The 18,304-nt window shown below is 40.3% G+C and overlaps 1 protein-coding gene across 6 annotated transcripts in view; it reads left to right on the forward strand.

Moving 5' to 3' along the window:
* ATE1 (arginyltransferase 1) overlaps window positions 1–18,304 on the forward strand; it is a 144,342-nt gene that overhangs the window by 107,073 nt on the left and 18,965 nt on the right. For all 6 annotated transcript variants that reach the window (XM_077455377.1, XM_077455375.1, XM_077455373.1 and 3 more), the window contains 2 exons: window positions 6,375–6,556; window positions 11,384–11,483. In XM_077455377.1, the coding sequence (XP_077311503.1) occupies window positions 6,375–6,556; window positions 11,384–11,483 (282 nt within the window). The remainder of the gene's footprint in view (window positions 1–6,374; window positions 6,557–11,383; window positions 11,484–18,304) is intronic.

The following is an 18,304-nucleotide window of genomic DNA, read 5'->3' on the forward strand; positions in this document are numbered from 1 at the left end:
AAAAAACAAGGTGTATGGAGGAATCTCCCCTGCTGGGACGTTGTATTCTGACAGCAGGATCCAGCACTCTAGAATACACAAATTAACGGCTGATCAACAAGCTTAGATTGGCACTGCAAGTTTCATTGTGATCCCACACACCATTATATTTGTATTCTTTTTGGATACCACCAAAATGACTTGTGTGGTTATTCCACAGCTATCTTAAAGAGGAGGAAAACTCTCCCACTCTGATGCTTCTTTTCATTTAGTCCATTGTAATAAGTAATTATCAAACTATTGCCACTGTAATCCAGCCCAAATCACATATTACTTACTGTTTAAAGAATCTTTAAAAACTTGTTTCCAGGGGTAAGGCAGCGCCATCTTAAGTATTGTTTTCTGAGTCCACAGTGGAGTGTATTTCTGCCCTTACATTGAGCACTTCCTGTACTGTTAACCAAGCCTCCTTCTCAATCCAACGTTTCTATGGCAACCCTGCTTCCCTGTTCATAGCTGACTTGTTTTATTTCATAGTATTTACTTGTGCCTATTGTCTAATGTTTGCCTTTATCAGTCTTATCAGCTTCAGCTGATAAGACTGCAGTAATGGCCAGGTTTACACTGCATGTGATGTCACGTGGTCACATGGTGTGTAGGAGGAAGCTCTGAATGATTCTGCAGCCTCCTGGGATATCAGTGGGGTGCTTAGGAAGTCCTGATAACAGATAGACAAGAACATATTGTGCCGTAATCGGGGGAGTTCTGAGCATGCTCAGTGACGTCATTCTAAAGAACAAAAAGGATTTCAACAATACTAAGCAAGTAAGGAGATATCTTCAAGCAGTGTTCATTAGGGTTTTTCATGCTGATTTACATGGGACAAAGTTGTGGGGGAGAGTTTACAACCACTTTAAAGATGAAATACACATATGGGAACTGTTTTACCCACCAAAGGGAACTGTATTTGTGTTCATCCAGTCCTAAGAATTACACAGCTCTGTCACACAGCAGTCCCATCCGGGAACTGTATTGTGAAAGGGGAAGCAGCTGACTGCTGAGCTCATCTCTCTGTCCCTCTTTTCTCGATCATCTTATCAGCATGCTTCTTGCACTGAAGTACAACTGCTTAGCTCCTTGTACTACCTCTCCCTCCCCCAGAGTTCTGCTGTTCACAAACTGCAGGCAGTACTGCATTACCCAATAAGCAGAGTAGGTACTGGCATATGGGCTCCATGCCGTTTAAGGGCCCCGCAACAATGGATCAAAATAATATTGATTTGACCTTGAAAGAAAATTACAAAAGATAAAAAAATTAATCAACCCAAAGAAATTTTACATTAATGCAATATTTTCTCTATAGAGTCTTTAATGTAATGTACCCAATTACAACTTAAAGTACATAAACCATAGACATTAGGTTCACATTACAGTTTGTTTCTTAAAAGCTCATCTTCTGTCAGCTTTCAGTTTGTAAAACATTTTGGTGCAACCTCCGTATGTGTAATGTACAGTAGTGATGGTCATCTCTGTCTAACAGCCGATGTGCATACTACTTAGTTTAACCACTTGCCTACAGGGCACTTACCCCCCCTTCCTGCCCAGGCCATTTTACAGCTTTCAGCACTGTTGCACTTTGAATAACAAATAGAGCTTTATACAAATAGAGCTTTATTTTTGTGGTAGTTAATCACTGCTGTTTTTATTTTATTTTTTACATAAAAAATAATAATAAAAAGAGCAAAAATGTTGAAATTTTTTTTTTTACTTCGTTTCTGTCAGTAAATTTTGTAAGTAAGTAATTTTTCTCCTTCGCTGATGAAGCGGCTCTGATGGACACTGATAGGATGAATTGGTATGCATTGATGAGGTGACACTTATGGGCACTGATGAGGTGGCACTAATATGCCGCACTTATGGGCACTGATATGTGGCACTGATAGGCGGCATTGATGGGGGGCACTGATGGGTGGCACTGATAGCCGGCACTGACTGGCATCGCTAATGGGCAGTGGGGGCACTTGTGGGCAGTGGTGGGCACTGATTAGTGACACAGTTGGCACTATATTATAATCAGGGCACTGATGATCAGTGCCCTGATTACATGTGTAGATGCCCCCCTGCGTGGAGATGCTGCTGATCGTCTCTCCTCGCCACTCACTCTGTCAGTGTGAGGCGAGGAGCACTGATTACCGGCATCTCCGTGTTTACATGTGACCGGCTGTGATTGGACACAGCCGATCACAAGGTTAAAGAGCAGCAAACGCAGCTCATTCAGTACTTAATAGCTACTTGTAAATTTGGTGTAGATCCTCCCCAGTGACAATAGATCCTTCAATAGCCAGCATCAATAGACCCTCCAGCATGCCACTGCACCCCTTGCCATTACATACATTCAGTGCTGGAGGTGCCGTAACTGTATAAATACATGTTCAACCACTGCGGGAATACAGTGGTTCTTGGGAGGTGGATACAGTAATTCTTAATACTATAACTAACGTTTGGTGTGCCCTTTAGCACTGGCCTTTATGTGAGGGGATTGCATTGATAACAATCTCTCCCTGCCCTAACAGTGTGTGGTTTATTGGGTATAATGCTCTCCTGAAAGTTTACATTCTTTCGAATGGTATGCAGCATTAAAAGGAATGCATTGTAATGGTATGTATCCTGTAATAATGGTCTCAGGAAGCAGTAAGCCATTGTGTGCTGTACTGTTTTCTGATATTTACATCCAACGCATTAACTAGTGGAAGGGCAAAGAATGGTGGGTGCTAAAGGATATGCTGTCATCCTTTAAGTAGTATACTGGGACAAATATCTGGATTAACTTACAGAGCCATGTAGCATTGTTGGGGGTTCTAGTTTATCTAGTATGTACTTATTTTCTATGAGCCTAGCTTTAAATATCACTTGCCTATGTATGGCCAACTTTTACTATTAAAATATAAGGGATGTCAGTTATATCAGATATTAGAGAGATAATCATATCATTTAAGAGCACCTGTGCCTAGACTATGGACAATAAATGCACAAAATATATTTTGTGCAAGCAGTAAAAGTTCTAAAACACGACACCCCTGACTTCTCTAGCTGCTTTGTACTGTGAAGTAATTCATCCTCAAAGATCACAACAAAGACGGGTGCGTTTCTAACATCTGAAACCTCTCCGGTTTGTTTACAATAGAAGGCTGGAAGACTTCCAAAATTCTGTTGAAATAGAAAGTGCCCCTATTGTAGTCTTTTGAGGGCAAATTTCTCCACAATACCTATGGCTAGAGAGATAATTGAGGGCTTGTTTAAGGCCTCAAGCACACAGATGTTTATTCGCTCTGAAATTTTCAGGTGGCATCTACAGCCTGCCATACAAGTGAATAGCGGTACACACCTGTATTCTTGTGAACACGGCTGCCCCTATGCACCAGCGTTTAACCACTCGTATGCATACAGTGGTTTTACCCGAATAAGAGGCTGACGCGGTCAGGAAATAAGCTAAAAGCTCATGCTCTGGTAAACACTGATGCACGGGAGCATCTGCATTCAAGAGTACGGGTTTGTACAGCCATTCACCTATGCAGCAAGCTGTACATGCCACCTCCGGCTGCCCGGGCACAGGAAAGCGGTGTGGATTTTACAATTGAGGACTTTGGTACAGACCTGTGTCATGGGGAACGCCATTAATTATTATTTGTTTTTCTTTTATACATTTGTTTTTTTACCCCTGAACTTGTAGTTTCACTCCTCTTGCTGCATTCCCCATAATATAAAATAAATGTAAAGAGTTGGTAAGCTACACTGACATATAAATGTGTTAGGCAAGTAGACATGTGGACAACACCAGAGTTTTTTTTTTTTCTTGTAGTTTGTCATAAAATGTTCAAACTGCCACATCCCACCTTAGTTTATAGGAAAACATAGCTCCGTATTGCATAGCATGGTAACAAGTACCACCTAATTCCATTTAGTAATGTATTTTGCCATTTCAAACTACTTGATACAAATTAAAAAACGTGCATCTTTGTCACTTTCTGGCATAATTAAGGCAGACCATGGCAAATTATTTAGAGTGTTTGTAAATTAAATTAAAAAAAAATAACAAACATGTCATACTTGCCTGCTCAGTGCAGTGGTTTTGCACAGAGCAGCCCTGATACTCTGATTTTTGGGTCCCCCGCCAACGCTCTGCCCCCCCCCTTGCCGAGTGTCCCCATAACAAGCCTTTTGCTATGGGACACTGGTGTATGCTCGCTCCTGAGCCGATCTGTGTTCAGAAGACACAGAGCGCTGGTAAGACCTGCCCCCTCCCCAGGGTCCCTCCTTACTGGCTGTGTTTATCAGCCAATGGCTGCATCTCAACCAATAAGAAGGGAGCGACCTGGGAGAGCTGCTGCTCTCGTGCACATCACTGGATCGAGATCAGACTTAAATGAGTATAAGTGGGAGCTGCACACTAAAGGATTTTTTTTTCATTTGTCTAGAATGCACAAAGGTGAAAAAAACCTTTTAGCCTTTAGAACCACTTTAAATAGTTTTAAAAAGCAAAGGCAACATATTAATGTGGATGTCTATATCAGACTGTTGCTAGACACAATTTTATGGTTCAAATGGCTATTCTTGTGAAACGGGGATCTCCAAAGTTTTGTAAACAAAGGGCCAGTTTACTTGCCTTGAAACTTTAGGAGGCCAGACTGTGGTCAGTGGGAGTAAAAAGATTGCATAGCTCCTGTGGTATGTAGGAGGAGGATTAGCACCTCATCATTGGCATCAGTTGGAGGAATAGTACCCCATCGTTGGTGTCTGTTGGAGGAATAGTGCCCCATTGCTGGTGTCTGTGGGAGGAATATATGTATATAGAAATGCAGAGAAGTGTGACTTTGTGTATATATTATATAAGTGATAATTCACTAATGCCCTGTACACACGGTTGGACTTTCCAACAACAAAATCCGTCTGATTTTTTTTCCCGATGGATTTTGGCCCAAACTTGTCTTACATACACACGGTCGCATAAAGTTGTCGGAAAATCCGATCGTTCTGAACGCGGTAACGTAGACCACGTATGACAGGGCTATAAACTATAAGTAGCTTTCATCTCGTAATTTATTCTGAGCATGCGTGGCACTTTGTCAATCGGAATTGTCTACACACAATCAGAATTTAAATGATCGGATTTTGTTGTTGGAAAATTTTACATTCCTGGTCTCAAACTTTGTGTGTCGGAAATTCCAACGGAAAAAGTCAGATGGAGCCCACACAATCGAATTTTCCGGCAACACAATCCGATCACACATTTTTCGTCGGAAAGTCCGTCCATGTGTACAAGGCCTAACAGTATGTGTATTGTTACAGCACTTTCATATTGAGATCCGAGGTCCCGATGAAGCGGGGGTTTCCCCCCGTCAACCTTCACAAGTTGATCTCCAGGCCATGGGAATCTTGGATGGCTAAATTGTACACCTGTAATATGCTAAATAAAGTGCCTTTTTTAATATTTCAATTGTCTGTTTATATCATACCATTGGAGGTATACACAAAGTCCCACTTTTCTGCATTTCTATATACGTATATTACGCAAGGGATGATGCCTTTTAAAGTTGAAATTATCCTAACATCCCACCCCCACACATAATATATTTTCTGTCAGAGGAATAGTGCCCCGTCATTGGTATCAGTAGGAGGAATAGTGCCCCATCATTGGTGTCAGCTAGAGAAATTTTGCCCCATCACTGTTTTCAATGGGAGGAATAGTGCCCTATTGTTGGTGTTAGTGGAACAAATGATGCCCTGTTGGCGTCAGCAGAAAGAATAGTGCCCTATCATTGGTATCAGTGTGAAGAAATGGTGCCCCTTTGTTGGTGTCAGTGGGAAGAATAATGCATCATATCAGTGGAAGAAAAAGTGCCCCAAGGGCTGCATAAAAGAAAGAAGCCACATTTGGCCCACTGGACGCTGTTTGGAGACCACTATTCTAAAAGCTAGGGGTATATGCCTGTAAGCTACAATGGGGTTAATTGTGCAGGCAAGCATTTTCAGAGATTAAGTCCTGTGTTCTGCCAGTTACTATACTCATACCCTCAACAGCATGTACATTCTGTCCTCCATGTCCTTTTTTTGTGTGTTAATGTGACCAAATGGTAAAAAATGTCTGACATGGATGGAACATGTTTTTGTTATGTGCACATTTAGTATTGAACAGATATCCTTGTGTAGCAAGTTAATGAATAATGTATATTATAAATTCATAAAGTATCAGTCTTGATTCTTGTCATTAATTTGTATAAAGTTGTTTGTCACTATATAAACCATTTAAAAAGTAACCATTTTCGAATTATTATAGGTTTATTATAGGTTTATATGTATTATAATAATATTATTGTTTTTTTTCTTCTCTCTTCTAGTCTGAGACCCGGGCAGATGGTCTTGCTTGTGGTTACGGCTCTTTTCACCAGCAGTACTTATTGGATGGGAAGATAATTGCAGTGGGTGTCATTGACATCCTTCCCTTTTGTGTATCTTCAGTGTACCTCTACTATGACCCTGATTACTCATTCCTTTCCCTTGGGGTTTACTCTGCTCTGAGGTAAGAAAGAATGGGATATCCTTCTGATTGGCAATTTCAGTTACCTAATGCAAAGTCATATATTGGCTCCTGTCTAAAATGGCCCTACTATGTGTATCTATAAACATGAAGTTAAGGACCTTAGATTGTAAACTCCTTGAGGACAGGGACTGATGTGAATGTACAATATATGTAAAGTGCTGTGTAAATTGACGGTGCTATATAAGGACCTGTAATAAATGAAAAAAAGTCTATAAAACAAGAACACGGTGTTGTAAAGGTGTTTTAACCACTCGCCGATCGCAATACAAAGTAAATATACGTTGCGGTTTTCCGGGAATATGACTGAAGATATCAGCCATAACCCCAGTATTGTTGTTTTCAGCCGGCGGCTGGCTTTCTTCAAAATGTTCCGAGTGGCTCATGAGGCACTGGAGCGCTTTCAGAAGGCGATTGCCAGTGTCTCTCGGGCTTATAGTTTTCGCTGGCTTGACTGAGAGAGGATCAGAGTGCTGCTTTTTTGTCACTCAGGCGATCAAAGAGTAGATCCGCTTGGCCTTGGAGGACCGGAACGATGTCATGACGTCACTTCCGGTCCAGGGTGGAAGTAAGCAGTTTTTTTTTTTTTTTGGACCTGTCATCCTTATCTTATTTCTATTACGAAGGAGGTTTACATTTCTTGTAATTGGAATAAAAGCGATCAAAAAAAAATTAAAGGGACAGTGTAAAAATAAAATAAATAAGAAAAGTGAATGCACACGTAAGTTGCACACGCGTGTTCCACAACACGTGAGGTATCAACGCAAACGTTAGAGTGAGAGCAATAATTCCAACGCTAGACCTGTTCTATAACTAAACCGGTAACCTGTAAAGACATTTAAAATTTTGCCTATGGAGATTTTTAAGTACCGTATTTTGACGCCATTCCACAAGCATTGGTCAATTTTAAAGTGTGACACGTTGGGTATCTATTCATTCTTCATAACATACTCTTTCATATTATAAAAAAAAAGTGGTAAATATACTTAAAGTAAATTTCTAGCAAAAAATAATGATTTATACTTGTAAACAAAAAGTGCCAGAAAAAGCTTGGTCTTCAAGTGATTAAATAATGTAGAAATTGTCTTTTATTTTTTATATTACGATTATGGGCTGGTGGACCATTTTTTTTTTTTTTTTTATATATAAAACATTCTAAAGTAGCGAAGTAGCTCCTAAATTCTATCTCAACTTTTTGAAGCTGTATAGGAATGCTTATTTTCAAAGATAATTTGTGCATTTAATTTATGTCAAGAGTTTATATCGTCTGTCCTTGTTTTTAAGGCTGGGTTCACATTGCAGCGGTTTATGAGAACGGATGTGATTCCCACCGCACTGCAGTGCAAATCACATCCGATCTGTCTGTGCGATGCGAGTTCAGCCATACAGATAGTATGGCTGAATTCGCATTGCATCCGGCCGAAACTCGCACAGAACCCTTTTTTTCGGTCCGCAGCAGAATCGGATTGCATGGGTGTTCACACCATGCGATCCGATTCCTGTCCGAGTTTGCAGATCGCACTGCGATATGCGAACTGATCTGGGGGTGTCATTAACGTTTCACTGACACTCCCAGCAGTTCGCATAGGGCAGTGTGAACTGCCACCGGAAGGCATGCGATGCGGGAACCCGCCGCGGATTCGCAGCGTTCCCGCTTTGCTGCAATGTGAACCCAGCCTAACAGCGAGGAAGGATTGGAATTCTTGTTGGGTTTTTCATCTAGCTTGACCACCTGTCCTCCTGATAATGGTTTCACCAAAAAAGGAAGCAAAAGAAAATCTGCAACAGTAGAGGTTCTAACCCTTCCTCAACTCAAAATCGAAAATTCAAGAAAACAACATTGACTGTACATAAATGTGTATATACAGTATAGGTGTGTGTGTGTGTAGATATATATATATATATATATATATATATATATATCTCACAGCACAAACAATATATAGTAGGTGTTTGCAGTGTTTTAGGAAAATGCAAGCCTGTTCCCAGTCTATTCACATTAACATAAATCAAACTAAAAGAATGACCAGCACTTTAAAAAAAAGATCTCATTTACCTCTTTATAGGCATTTTAGAGAAATCCATCTTTAGGCTCTATGCAGACTAGTGTTTTTTTTTAAGCTCCTAGAAGCCTTTGTTGGCATTTTCTTTCTACTACTGGAAGCTAAATAGTGTTATCTTATGTGTCCATCATGGCACAGTACTTTAGGCTATTAGCGTTTTTTGAGCTTCAATGTCTAGAAGAAAAAAAAAAAAGTGTTTATTGTAACGTTTTTTGGAGTGTTTTTCCTGCAGAATTGCTCTTAAATGCTGCTACTAATAGCGTTTTTTTTTTTAGTTTTTTTTTTTTTTTTTTTTTTTACCCTTTTTGCTGCAAAAGCGCTAATAAAATGCAAACACTCCTAAAACGCTACTACAAAAAGCTATTGCCAGCATTTTTTATGCAGCATTTTTTTAGCTTAAAAAAAAATGCTAGCGTTTTTAATAAGCTCAAACAAAGTTAGAAAAAAATGCTGGATGAAAAATGCTGATAATAGCATTTTTGTGCCAGCTTTTATGAGCATTGGCATTTTATTATTGTTTTTGCAGTGCATGAAGAAGAAGAAAATAATAAAATCCATTTAGCGTTTAGCATTTTTTTTCTGCTGGTAAGAAACTATATGTGTGCATGGACACATAGAATAACACTATTTAGCAGGAAAAAAAATGCTAATAGCTTCTAGGAGCTCTAAAAAAAACGCTAGTGTGCATGGAGATTTAAAAGAGAAGTATGGGTTTGGGGTTTTTCCCTCCATTATATCTACCTAGGTGGATGCAGCTTTGGCCATCTGTTAGCCCTTGTACACACGGTCGGAGATTCCAACGGAATGTGTCCTATCGGACCGTTTTGTCGGATAATCCGACTGTGTGTGGTCTCCATCGGACTGTTTCCGTCGGAGTATCTGACGGACCAAGTTTTCCAACTTGTCCGTAAAATTTTCCCACAAAATGCTCCGATCGGACATGCTCCGATCGTGTGTAGCCTACTCCGACGGACAAAGTGCCACGCATGCTCAGATCAAATTCCTAGACCAAAGCTATTGGCTACTAGCCTGAACGTAGTCCCGTCGTAACAAAATAACGTCATCACGTTATGTACAATTGGATTTTCCCGACAACTTTGTCCGACCGTGTGTATGAAACAGTTTCGGACAAAATCCGTCGGACAAAATCCAATGGATTTGGTTGTCAGAATGTCCGACTGTGTGTACAAGGGCTTAGTCCTGTGGTACATGCAGTTATTAGTCCTTTCTTTGTGCTGTTGGGGGCTGTTACGCACCCTTCAATTGGACAGCTTTTGGACCTCCCAACTCTTTCTGAAATTTTTTTTTTTTTTTTTTTATGTCCCTCAATGGTCAATTGATAAAAATTTCTGGACATTTATACCTCTTTTATTGTTCAAAGAGATAAATCTTGACAAACAGAGAAATCCTCCCCCTTGCTGTGAGTGACAGGTGATTTACATATCTCCTGCACTAGCCAAAGAGACGTGCATTATTAATTCCCTCCCACTCCTTTCTTCTGCTGCTCTGCAAGGGTTGGCTGTTCCACACCTCAGCATGATTGGGCATGCTGAAGTCATGTGAGGACTTTTCTGGGTTTTGACTGGATGTTAGAGATCATAGCAGAAGTTCAGTGTAAGAAATACACAGGAGAAAATGCATGTTGATAAGGGGAGTGTAGAGGTGGGCGGGGAGTCTACTGACATCACGACTCCACCCACTGAGCCCTGGAAAACAGACCCACCCACAGAATCTGCAGTTTTTCGTGTGTCATAGCAGACAGAGGGGAGACATTTGACAGATAAGTATACGTGCAGGAGGCATGTATATCCTTCTAGATAACCAATATTGCAGTAGTTTAGAAAGGATAAGTGAGTTTACATCCACTTTAAAGGAGTTGAAAAAGCAGAAGTTTTTTTTTTATCTTAATGCATTCTATACATTGAGATAAAAAGCCTTCTGTGTGCAGCAGCCTCCCCAGCACCCCCTAATGCTAACCAGAGCCCCATCTCTGTCCAGCAATGTCCACAAGTCCCTCGGCCATCCCTGACTTTCCTGCCTAATTGGCTGAGAGACAGCAGCGGTGCCATTGGCTCCCGCTGCTGTCAGTCAGCCAATCGGGATAGAGAGGGGGCGGAGCTGAACGGCAGCTCCGTGTCTGAATGGACACACGGAGCTGCAGCTCAGGTGCCCCCATAGCAATCTGCTTGCTGTGGGGGGCACTCGATGGGAGGGAGGAGTGAACAGGGACCCGAGAAGAAGAGAATCCAGGCTGCCCTTTGCAAAACCACTGCACAGAGCAGGTAAGTGTAACATGTTTCTCGTTTTTTTCTTTAAAAAAATAAATAAAATAACACTTTACAATCACTTTAAAGGAGGACTATAGGCACAACTTTTATTTTCATTTTGGCTAGGGAGGATTATAACCCCTGTCACTTTTTTTGCCATCTGTGCCTCATTGGGGAGATTTACCTTTTATTTCCTGTCCCATGGCCAAAGAAGGAAGCAAGAGAAAATTCCTGCAAATTAGGAGGTTCCCTCTGGTCTTCTTGAATGTATGTCTGTTCTGTTGGGTTAAAGTGACAACTTTAGCTGTTGGGAAAGTATCTAGGTTATTTGCAGCAATGTGCTGTGAAATGGAAGTTTATTGCAGGCCCTAGGAAACATGAAAGAATCTACAATAGTCATATATATTTTATGCTGTATTTTACTGCAATGTGCAACTGTATTGAAGGACTGTCCTATATGGCTTTTATTCTGCCAACAGAGAAATCTCATTCACCCGGGAATTACATGGGAAAGCTGCTGACCTGTGCTACTACTACATGGGGTTCTATATCTACTCTTGTCCTAAAATGAGGTACAAGGTAAGCAGATTGCTTGGAACGTGGTTTACTGAATATATAATTCAAACAACAATGTAAGAGATATAATCAACCATGTTGCAACTAATGAACAGGATAATTAGCCTAGAACAGTTATAATTCAAATTGTAATAAAACTTTAAATGTTTTTATTTTATTTATATGGCCCATCTTGGTCGGAAAGCACCATTTTACCCAGAAGTGCCATTGTGAATGTTGGTATATGTTTTCCATAGCAAAAAAATATATATAAAATGTGCTGTCCCTTTTCTAGTAATTGGGTCTATACTGTCTCAGGTGTTTCTGATCAGTTTATATTCAGCTCACCAGCTTTGTACCTCACTTGTATAATCCATGGCAAGTTCGCTGTATCCACATTCAAGGCCTATTTAGCTTTTTAGGACCACATCTCACTAGAACGCAGTGTGGTAAACCTGCATTCCATGCGCGTTTCCCACACTGTGTTCAAACGTTCTGCAGTTGCCATCTGCAGTGGGTGTCAATGACACCCCAAACGCTTGTCCCAAACGCAGTGCATTTACCGGTTTCGGATCGTATATACAATAGTACCATACAGTCCGGCTCTTGTGTGTTTTATAAAGTAAGGCATGCACTGCTTTTGGTGTGATCTGGTGCGATTTCAGCCCATTTAAATAAATAGGCTGAAATCGCACTGCGCCAGGATCGCATTTGGAATGCACAGCACATTCCTGTGCGGTTCATGGTGTGAACTGGTCCTAAAACCATTACAATGAAGGGAGAGTGTCCTTTATTGTACATGAGAAAATATAGTTGTGCTTAAAAGTTTGCATACCCTGGTGCAAATTGTGACGATTTTGCATTGATATTGAAAATATGACTGATCAAGCCTAAAAACTTTTATTTGAGGATGATCATCATATGAAGCCATTTATTATCACATGGTAGTTGTTTGGTTCCTTTTTAAATGATCATAACGGAAATTGCCCAAATGGGCCCTGATCAGAAGTTGCAATTGGTTTCTGTGTATAAATAGTCCATGAGTTTGCTAGCTCTCACATAGATGCACTGAGCAGGCTAGATACTGAGCATAAAAGAACAGTCGAAAGACCTGTGTAACAAGGTAATGGATCTTTATAAAGATGGTAAAGGATATAATAAGATATCCAAAGCCTTGAAAATGCCAGTCAGTACTGTTCAATCACTTATTAAAGTGGAACTTTAGTCAGAAAATGAAGTCCTGCTAGATCATTTCGTGCTTGCCCCTTTTGCAGGTATAGCTATGTAAAACATTAAAATAAGTGCCTATACTTTTTAAAATCCAGTAATACACAGCTCCAGGCTGCATTGCAGTGTGAATGGGACACATAGAAAACAATTGCGTTAAAACGTCTGTCAACGCATATACCTGAAATGAAATGTGTTTTTTGCCTTCTACCTCCTCTTTTCTGTAGCAATTCTGCAGCAGAATGGGTTAGATGAGTCCCATATTTTGTAGTGCAATTTTACCTTTCTGAAAATGTTAGCTGCCTGTCTGTATTGTGAATCAGTGGTAGCAGTATTTTAATTTGCATACCAGATATAGAGAATGTAAAATGTCCAGACCTAGTAATGGCGAGTAAGGTACCTTATATTAAGATTACCTCCAAGAAAAAAATGGGTGGGGAGATAAAATGATGTATTTATCTCTTGTGTTGGGGTCATTAATAAGAAGTCCAAATGGGGGAAGTGATTGAGGTTCACCACCTACTCTTTGGTAGAGAATCTAGATGAGAAAAAAAGAAGATGAGAAGGTAGAGCGAAGAAATGGGAAGGAGACCTTGATTATAAAAAGGAAGGTAAGAGGAAGGGACACAATACATAATGGAGGACAGACAGCTTCTTTTTTTTTTTTGGATGGAAGTATCTATACTTCTCTTACTATGGGTTTCTTTTAATTTCGGTCAGAGATTCTCCACACTGTAGCTTTATTAACATCCTGGTTATGGCAGAGGGCCTACACTCATGTACATGCACACTCTTCAGTCTACAAATTAGCACTAAATGCTTATAGATGACAGAAAGTATGCTGTATATGATATGTACAATTCATTAAGAACTACACAGCTGACAACTCCTGATGATAGTTAATACCTAATTTGAACTTTTGGAAATTTCAGCAGCAAGAATTTTACAATTTTTTTGCATGTGGAAATGAAGGGTGTGTTCAAAGAGCTGTGGCTGCTCAGCCCATACAAAACTGTGCAACTGTTTGTACAGCCAGCGATTTACCTGCGGCTAGGGAGAGATGATTCTGGCTGGATGTGATCTGTTTGCATCCACAATCACTGCAAGTATTCTCTGCCTGTACAAACAGCTGCGGACGGTCCCCGATAACTATGGCCACGGCTCTGCGCACACACACCTGTCATCCCAGTCACAGGAATCCACAAATTCTTGCCACTGGAATTTGCAAGGTATGCTAATTGTCATTGTGGCTGGAGCAAAAATCTGCTAAATACATTGCAGGTGTATAAAAACAAACGGTCTGCAAGGTCTTAGTTTGTTTTTCTTAGAAAGCAGAAACAGCCCGAGATAAAAATTCTGTTCCCAACCAGCATGCTGCAGTGCAAGGATCCTTGATGTCTGTTTGGAAGCAGTGGTCTGTCTGCAGATGCCCAACATGCCCCTGCTATGTCTAGAACTGTACAATCCGTTTCATACTCATGAGCTTTTCTGAATACAGAGGTCTTGCAGGTGTGTAAGACCAATGCTAGAATGTATCTGCTCTCATGACTGTTTTAGGGACACTATAGTTTAGCACTCTTCTGCAGCTAGTGTTGTGAATGTGCACCCTACTAAGAGCTGGATGGTATAATTTATGGTTTGGGAGTATGGAATGTAACATGCTAAGACCCCCCAAATCTGCTGAGGAGGGGCTTACAAATTGTATCTTTTTTCTTATGCAGACATGAGTTCATTCAGGGGTGAAGATGCCACATAGTAGGTGTTGGTTGCTTTCAGCAGGATTGAAATGATTATCTAAAATGTGCAATCCAGCTCCAATACAATCGTATTTACAAAAAGAGTAGGAGATATTTTTTTAAGCTCCTTTGTTAGCCTTGGGATCCTACATATCTCCTATGTCTCTGCCTAATTGCATATTTCACTGAGCACAATATTTAGTCCTTATGGGGTCATTTCTTTATTTGAAGTGACCATGATCCTGTGCCTATGAAGCCTACTCAAGTCACTTGCAGGTTGGCATGCAGGACTTTAATTCCCCTTTAAAGTACTACTTCTCATTTTCTAGATGCCTGTGTGTTTTGTACTGGGCTTTTAGTCTTGAGCATGCAAGCCTGCTGGGATTTTGAGAATTCAAAGATTTGGTTTGTTTTTACAGAGGGTGAGGTATTGCTGCATACCAAGAATTCTGAACAAGAGCTGGGCTGGCGCACAGTGCCCTGCAGGACCTTGGTTAACCGCCAACCAGAGGTTCCCATTCCATGCCACACCCCATCTGTTATTGCTGCCATTATTCAAATCGGTATAATTGTCCCAGAGGCCACTTTTATTGATTTTCATTGGACCATTACGAATAAACAATTGTTTTCTGGGCTTTGTACCATGGATTTTAGTTACGACCAAGAGATCTATAGACTTTGCTACCCTTATTAACAGAAATTACCTGCTAAGTCTTTGCCCTTTGCAATAAATTAAAGCTGGAGCCACTTTGTATAAGCCATGTCGCATAGAACTTGAGTAGAAAACCATACACGAAAATTGGTTTTCCTGACCGCCTGCGTGTTGGCCAAGTTTTAAAACCTCACACAGCTTCTGATGGCACCAGTACAGTATAAGTATGAAACTATTTGATGAAAACACAGCTTATGTGCCAGCCATAAAAAAAGTTATGTGGTGTTTTTATTTTTCAGATGAGAATTTGCTCAGATGAGAAAATAATCTCTTTTCCATCTTTTGACATAATAAGATTATTGAGCATGTTCATTGACACACAGTCCTAATGATGACACTCAAACTGGTGTAACTAATAGTAAATAAATCAGCATACTGCAGTCAGCTCGGTGTAAATGACCAAATCACCCCTGATTTAGTTGGAATGGGTTGGTGCATTTTGCTGTGATCACTGTTATTCTAGAAAAAAAAACATTAAACAGAGGGTGCCTTGTTTGTCTGTAGCTCCAGGAGCATGCATACTTAACCACTTACCCACTGGGCATTTAAACCCCCTTCCTAACCAGACCAATTTTCAGCTTTCAGTGCTCTCACATTTGAATGACAATTACTCAGTCATGCAACACTGTACCCATATGACATTTTAGTCCTTTTTTTCACACAAATAGAGATTTTGTTTGGTATTCCATCACTGCTGTTTTTTTTTTGTTGTTTTCCTATAACTAGAAAAAGACCAAAAATTCTGTTAAAAAATGCATTTTTCTTTGTTTCGTTTATAGAATTTTGCAAATTGGTAATTTTTCTTTATAAATCTTGGCCAAAATTTATACTGCTGCATGTCTTTGGTAAAAAATAACCCAAATCCATGTATATTATTTTGTCTTTGTGAATGTTAGAGTCTACAACCTATAGTGCCGATCATTGAAAATTGATCATACCTAATGCACTGATTACATCTCTTGAGACATTAACAAGCCAGGAAAGTACAAATATCCCCCAAATGACCCCTTTTTGGAAAGTAGACATTCCAAAGTATTTAGTAAGAGGCATAGTGAGTTTTTTGAAGTTGTAATTTTTTCCCACAATTCTTTGCAATGTTAAGATTTTTTTTCTCTTTTTTTCACAAATTTGTCATATAATAGGTTATTTCTCACACACAGCATATGCATACCACAAATTGCACCCCAAAACACATTCTACTATTCCTCCTGAGTATGGCGATATCACATGTGAGACTTTTACTCAGCCTGCCTACATACAGAGGCCCAACATGCAGGGAGCACCGTCAAGTCTTCTAGGGACATAAATCACACACATCATTTCTTGACTACCTCATGCACTTTTGAAAGCCCTGGAGCACCAGGACAAAAAAATTACCCCATTTTGGAAAGCGAACACCCCAACGTATATTCAGAGCCTTTTGAACATGTAATTTTTTTTCTACAAGTTTTTGGAAAATGTGGAAAGAAAATGAAAACGCTTTTTTTTTTTTTTCAAATCTTTTTTTTTTTTTTTTACACAAAGTTGTCCATTTATACAATATTTCTAACACATAGCATGTACAAAATTGCACTTCAAAATACATTCTGATGCTCCTCTCGAGTATAACTATACCACATCTGTGAGACTTTTCCACATCCTGGCCACATACAAAGGCCCAACATGCAGGGACCACCATCAGGTGTTCTAGGGGCATACATTTAAAATGTAATTTGACTACCTATTACACTTTTGTGAGGCACTGTAGTGGCACTTATGGGCACTGTAATGGCATGGATGTGGCACAGATGAGAACTCATGTGGCATGAATGAGCCATGGATGGGGATGGCTGAACATGGATGGGATAGCTGAGCAGGGATGGGGATGGCTGTGGGTTTGGATGGATGGATAAGGCTGGAATGGGCACAAAGCTCTAAAGATCCAGCCCACATCGCTGCTGCACCCAATATCTCCCCCTCTCCTCTCACTGTACCGATCGGTATGGAGAGGGGAGATATGAACCTGGCATGTGCCTGCTTATTTACAACTGATGGTTCAGTCATTTAACGGAGCAATCGCGTGGTAAAGGGGTGCTCCCCTATTCCATGATGCCGTGGTCACCGATATATAACCCTAAATTTGAAATTTCTTTTACTTACACTTTTAATAATGGTAAACAGTCATATAGAGAGGGTGAATCTCCTTGATGGGGACACAGACAGCAATAAAAACTAACAGGTGTTGTAATCCCTCTCCATTCTATCCAAAATGAAAAAAAAGTTTTGCCTTTAGTTGTACTTTAATATTTTAATGCTGAAAAATAATAATTTGTCCAAAAGCAAACTGCCTGTTTTGGAAGCCCTCAGATGGAAATTGGTACTATCAGGCTGCATGTTACTCTAATTGGGCAACCATGTACTGCTTTGTAACTGGCATATACAGTGGGGAAAATAATTATTTGATCCCCTGCAGATTTTGTAAATTTGCCCACTTACAAAGAAATGAATGGCTTCTAATTTTTATCATAGGTATATTTTAAATGATAGAGACAGAATATCAACCAAAAATCCAGGAAAAAAAAAACACATAAAACAAATGCTTTAAATTAAGTTGCAGTTCAGTGAGTAAAATAAGAATTTGATCCCCAAGCAAAACATGACTTGGTGGCGTGGGGTGGAGAAACCCTTGTTGGCAAGCACAGAGGTAAAACGTTTCTTGTAGTTGGTGACCAAGTTTGCACACATCTCAGGAGGGATTTTGGTCCACTCTTCTTGACAGATATTTTCTAAATCCTTGAAGTGGTTGTAAATCCCTTACAAACCACTTTTACCTACAGGTAAGCCTAGATTAAGGCTTACCTGTAGGTCCAAGAAATATCTCCTAAGCCTACACGGTTTAGGAGATATTTGCCAAAAGACAGGCACCGCTGTCTACTGAGCGCACCGCTGTTAACAGCGATATGCCACGAGTGGCAGCTCCCGTGCACATGCGCGGGAGTGACGTCATTGCGGCTCTGTCAAATGGCAGCGCCGGAGCAGCGAGACCCCTACAAGAAGATGGAGGCTCCATACACAAGGGGACAGTGGTGACTTCACTGGCTCCAGTGTCAGGTAAGTGACACATAATGGACTACTATGCGATGCATAGTAGTCCATTATGCTTTACCTTTGCAGGGAATCAAAGAGGAAGT

Source organism: Lithobates pipiens, unplaced genomic scaffold, assembly GCF_037356315.1.
Source record: "Lithobates pipiens isolate NorthernLeopardFrog02 unplaced genomic scaffold, aLitPip1_a1.2 Scaffold_25, whole genome shotgun sequence".
Classification (NCBI taxonomy): domain Eukaryota; kingdom Metazoa; phylum Chordata; class Amphibia; order Anura; family Ranidae; genus Lithobates; species Lithobates pipiens.